Raw genomic sequence first — 5212 nt, 5'->3', positions numbered from 1 at the left:
TTATACATAAATAATACTCTGACATTACAGCATCCGCACACACATATATATACATACAAAAAATACCCATTGTGCCATAAATTTTTCGTTTAAGCATCCCTCTTATTGTAATACCTCAAATAGAACTGCATTCTATGAGAATTTATGGTGACTTTAGTAATGCATTTAAGGATGTTCTTCCTAATGTAAAATATTCTACGAACTATATATGTGTAGTACACTGTACAGACTATGTGCATAAATCTAAAATGTTGGCCGAATTTTTTTACGGTATTTGGCTTAAGGATTGGGATTTGTTTGTAAGTTATGAAGTTGAGGTTTTAAAAGTTAAACGAAAATCGTTGAAATTGCCAAAAGAAAACTATAATTCTCAGCAATATAAAATCGGTGTATCGTTAAGGTTGTAGTAACACTATATCATCGGCTTGTATACAACGATCTCATGTATATACTGATTGGATGTGCTATTTCAATTTGTTTCAGATAAAATTTCAATAAATAATTTCCAGCCTATCCCTAATTTACATGGTAGCTTTATAACACAGACTTTGCGTGGTTCTATTCATTCATCTTAAACCGAGGGTGAAAGACAAACAATACAAAATGTCTACATCCTTTGTCTGGATAAATATTGTCTTTCAATAAACGTTTATTATACATCCCTAGTGTTCCATCGTCGGGCGGTAGTATAAATAGTATGAATCTTACTTTGAAGAATGTGCATAACATCGAACAATAATCTTGTAATTTCAGGAAGCTACATGAATAATGATGGAGATGATCGTTTATTGTTTTAGATGAAAGCAATTTGTTGTTAAGTTCGGAAAGCCATTTGTGAGATGAAAGGAATGGATATGTATGTAATGATTCAAACTTTAGTGAAACTTTGTAGTACTCCTTACGATCTTATGAATCGTCTACTGAGCAAACTACCCATAAAACAGAAATAATAATTAAAAAAAGGTTTCGAAATGAATTGAAACGAGGAAGTGTACTGAAATCGGTAAATAGGCTAAAATGTTTAAATTGGGCAATGACTTCAAGACAGGAAATACTGATTTCTGAATTTAATCGAATAATTTACGATTTTTTCACTCCGTGGTCTGATTAACAATTTTTCCCCACGAAGTTTGTTACACAATTTTTCAAAACAAAAGCAAAGGTTTTGAGAGGAGAAAATAGACATTTTCCTCCCTGATTTGTCATCAGACAAAACGTCATTATCTCATAGTCTTTTGATTGAAGAAAATAAATTAGTTTAATCACAGAAATATGAAATAGTCATTTGTGCGTCTGTTTTTGACGATTGACTTTAAGCACTTTCGGGAATTGTGGGCCGAACGAAGTAATGCCTACAAGCGCAAGTGCCTTACATCAATCGTCCCAAACAGGTGCACATGTAAGTTTTCATGCAAAGGGAAACCAGAAAGAAACTCAAAAATTGCCTACATTTTCAGCCCCGAAGCATGAAATAGTATTTTACATGACTAGGGATAAAAAGATGAAAAGTAGAGTTTTCGTGTGAATTTTGTTGATCCGAGGCGGAACCGAGGTCAATAAACACACGAAAACGAGACTTTTCATTTTTATCCCGAGTTATGTAATGGATTTTAGTAATAATTCCCCGAAAAAATTATTCACCTAGGATATATAAACAAACATTATACTTCTGTAAATTGTCAAAGTGTCATTCGCATATCTTGTTGCCTCGTTTTCGCTTATGCGATAAAAAAGAATATGCACGTATGACAAGCCGTCTCGGCAAGCCTCGACCGCTTTGTCATACGTGCATAATATTTATTACATGCTGAGGGCGTCGAAAGACGTGCTTCAAACATGAAAAGTACGGTTTTCGACGTACATGCTTGTAAAATCATTGACACGATTACGTTCTGTTTATTTTTTTTTTATATTTTGTATTCATGATTCAGAACATTTACTCGTCACGAAGTTCGTGTTTCGTAATCGTTCATGACTTAAAAGCAATAACCACAGTTAGTAGCTCAAGATATTTTTATAAAGTTCTATAAATACTGACAAATTTCCATATTACTTCCAGCCACTATTATCAGCAGTAACCAATCATGTCAACCCTTTTATTTTATCTTACAATTGGCGTCTGTGTTGTAAGTGAAAATGGTTTCTCAATTCGTTTTATTCACAATATACGAAAATATATCTTTCCTAGGCATCAATTGCAGCAATTGAGTGCGACGTAAAGTCATACCATCCAGCTGTACCATACGGATATCCTCAACAGATTTTTTGGGATAATCGAACCAACTCTATCTTTTTCGCTGATGCAAGCGGTAAGCTGACTTTCATTATCAATATTAATCTGACTAATTGATTTTATAATGGCCACATTTGCATGGTATATGAAATGAAGTAATAGATTTTGCGTTGATCTTTTTAAACCTGTTGGGTCAAATTAAATTTGATTCTTTTCGTTCCAATTATTGAATAGAAGGTCGGTATGACATATTTGGCACGCGAATATATTGGAGCAAAAATGAATTTAACCTAAGTATACCTTTTGAAACAAGTACTAACTAAGATATACAAATTTGAACATTGATCAACTAGAATGAAGAGAATGCGGTATAATGACCTTTAATGCTATAAAATTTCCTATAAGATTACAAAATATTGTCAGATGTTTCTCAGGATTCTCAGTCTGTCAGATGTTGTCATTTTTATCCATTAATTCTGCGTTAAATTTAAAAACAGCTCCAAAAGGTTCCGATTCTTTACATCGTTTTGATTGGGACAGTAAGACGTTATACAGCGCAAAACTTACCGATTCTGTGGAAACAGTATCATTCATTCTACCAGTTCAATCGTCGCCCAGCATATTAATTGCTGGTCAAGGTCAATCGATTCTTCGTGTACAATGGGACGGAGTTTCTCGAGAGGCTAAAATTATCGATGTCATTACAACTTTCAGCCCAGGTGAAAATAATGCTATTGACAGAGGAGCTACCTCGCCAGATGGAACTGTATTTATGTCCGTTATACCATCAACATATTGCAAAAAGAACGTTGACGGTTATCCTGAATCTTCCATTGTGTATCTGGATCTCGGATCTCGATCTGCAAGAATCAAAAGTGCTTTGAAGCCAGGAACTTACTCAAATGGAATTTATTTCGATGCCAAGACGGATATATGCTATGTTTCCAATGATTGCACTGCTACTGTAACTGCAACCAAATGGAACCGCAAAAGCAATACGTTAGGTAATTTGTTTCCTTTGAAGCGGGTGCCATTTAAGATTTTTTATTTTTTGTCATTTAGAAAATATAAAACCGAGCTATAAGTTCGATCCTGCAACGGCCAGAACAGATTATCCTGCAGGGCTTACCGTCGATCAATGCTCCAACTTCTACGTTGGTGACTTCAATTCCGGTCTCGTTTATCACGTTAATTCGAAGTAAGTCTACCAGGTTGCTAGGAATCTCGCGCCGCGTCATTCACAATAATTCACATTTTGACACATTTTGTATAAGGAAGATGTCACTTTGTGAATTATTGTGAATGACGCGGCGCGAGATTCCTTAACACCGTCTACCACTTAGGAAGTTTACTATCCATTCATTTCATTCGTTTACTAGAACTAGCGAACTTATAAGGAAATATAAAGTTCCTGGAACGCATGTAACCTCAGTAGGATTCGTTGGACCGAACCTGGATTACTTGTGTGTAGTTACTGGTAGAGAATACCACGATTCTTATGGTGGTTCGAAATCATCTTCACTAAATCCTGGCGATGGAAACCTTCACTTGATTCCAATTTCTCCAGAATGTTGTAACAACGGTTGTAAGGGACACCCTGGTGTACCAGTTTGCGGCCTTTAAACGATCCATAATTTTGCTTGACTTATATTCGAATTTAACATTGTCTCTTCAAATAATCATTCGGTTAAGTCTACTTTTGCTTTTGTTTAATTTTAATCTTATATTCTCTCGCAGTACGATCTATATCAGAGCATATTATTGAGCAAAAAAAACGAAAATTTCTAGAAATTTCTTCAGGTAAATTATTGGTTCATTCAGTTGAATTTCTGAAAATTTTCATTAATTTCAGTAAATAAAATTCTCTCTAATACGCCCCTGAGGCATTTTCCCGAATTGCAAACTTATTCCTTAGTGCGCTGAACATTTCGATATTCTTACGAAAGTAATATCACACTTCATTCGTCCAAATGGAGCGGAGGATCGGAAAAAATGAAATAAAAATGTTCTCCTGTGAAGCATGTTAAAGATAGTAGATAAATAGATGGAAATTAATAAACGACAATCTCTTTCAATATGTTCCAATTAAATTGGAAGCAGATTGTGCACATATCGGATTTCGATAAGCTTCAATCGTCAAAAAGAAACGACCGTAATACTTTTTCAGCTCCTGATTAGTCTAATGAGCATGAAACTTATTTTGGGAACACATAAGCTCACGCAAAATAGAAAATAAATCTTTATCCATTTAGAAATACAGACTGTACAAGTACATACCATTATACAGTATTGTAACGTATTCGTATACTCATTAGTTTGTACAACACAAATAATAGGGAGAATAGATGACAAATGAAATGTAGTCTAATAGGCATTAAGGATAATGTCAGAATTCCTGGTTAAACTTAAACAAAATTAGTTTTACATTGTTACGTTCATAATAATGTATACGCCTAATCGGAAGTTCAAGTAACATTCGTAAATTCTTGTATGGAACATTGTAAGTTTCATGAATATATTTCCATCATACAGAGAACACCAATTCTGTTTCCAAAAATATGATTTTCATTTACAGACCTCCCAGTGGAACAAGTCGTCACTTTCAGTGTTCGTAAGAATTATGAGAGAGTCTATGAAAGTTGCGCAGTTCGTGTAAAAGGAACACTTTAGTTAGGTCGAAAGAGAAAATTAAGAAAAATTGAGGCGAAAGCTCAAGCCAGTACCATTTTCTGTCACTTTCCAATTTTAATCTAAACTTCTTACAAACTGATTCTTCCATTTTTATCACTAAAGTTATATACTCAGCTTCACAACGAACAACAAAATTAGAATATTTTACAATGCTAGGTGACTAGTTGAACGATGAACACCCTCTGCTTTGAATTACCTGATCAATCATTGATTGACATCATGGTTAATTCATTTACGATCAGTTCAGTAAATCTCGGTAAATTTTGGTAAATTAATGGTAAATGAATT

At 34.3% G+C, this 5212-nt stretch overlaps 1 protein-coding gene across 1 annotated transcript; it reads left to right on the top strand.

Annotated features, from left to right (window-relative positions):
- The first annotated feature begins 2013 nt into the window (after positions 1-2013).
- LOC119072191 lies at positions 2014-3942 on the top strand. Its single transcript, XM_037177357.1, has 5 exons — positions 2014-2126; positions 2189-2309; positions 2731-3237; positions 3296-3431; positions 3613-3942. The coding sequence occupies exons 1-5, from the start codon at positions 2085-2087 to the stop codon at positions 3854-3856; spliced, it is 1050 nt and encodes a 349-aa protein (XP_037033252.1). The 5' UTR covers positions 2014-2084; the 3' UTR covers positions 3857-3942.
- Positions 3943-5212: the final 1270 nt, after the last annotated feature.

This window comes from Bradysia coprophila, chromosome II, assembly GCF_014529535.1.
Source record: "Bradysia coprophila strain Holo2 chromosome II, BU_Bcop_v1, whole genome shotgun sequence".
Classification (NCBI taxonomy): Eukaryota; Metazoa; Arthropoda; class Insecta; order Diptera; family Sciaridae; genus Bradysia; species Bradysia coprophila.
The sequence above is the reverse complement of the archived record's forward strand: the minus strand, read 5'-3'. Positions and strand labels throughout refer to the sequence as shown.

Excerpts from the sequence above, each read along its gene's own strand:
- LOC119072191 (XM_037177357.1), top strand. The coding sequence starts at position 2,085 with ATGTCAACCCTTTTATTTTATCTTACAATTGGCGTCTGTGTT. Across the intron at positions 2,127-2,188 it reads TTACAATTGGCGTCTGTGTT|GCATCAATTGCAGCAATTGA; the intron begins GTAAGTGAAAAT and ends TATCTTTCCTAG. Across the intron at positions 3,238-3,295 it reads CCGCAAAAGCAATACGTTAG|AAAATATAAAACCGAGCTAT; the intron begins GTAATTTGTTTC and ends TTTGTCATTTAG.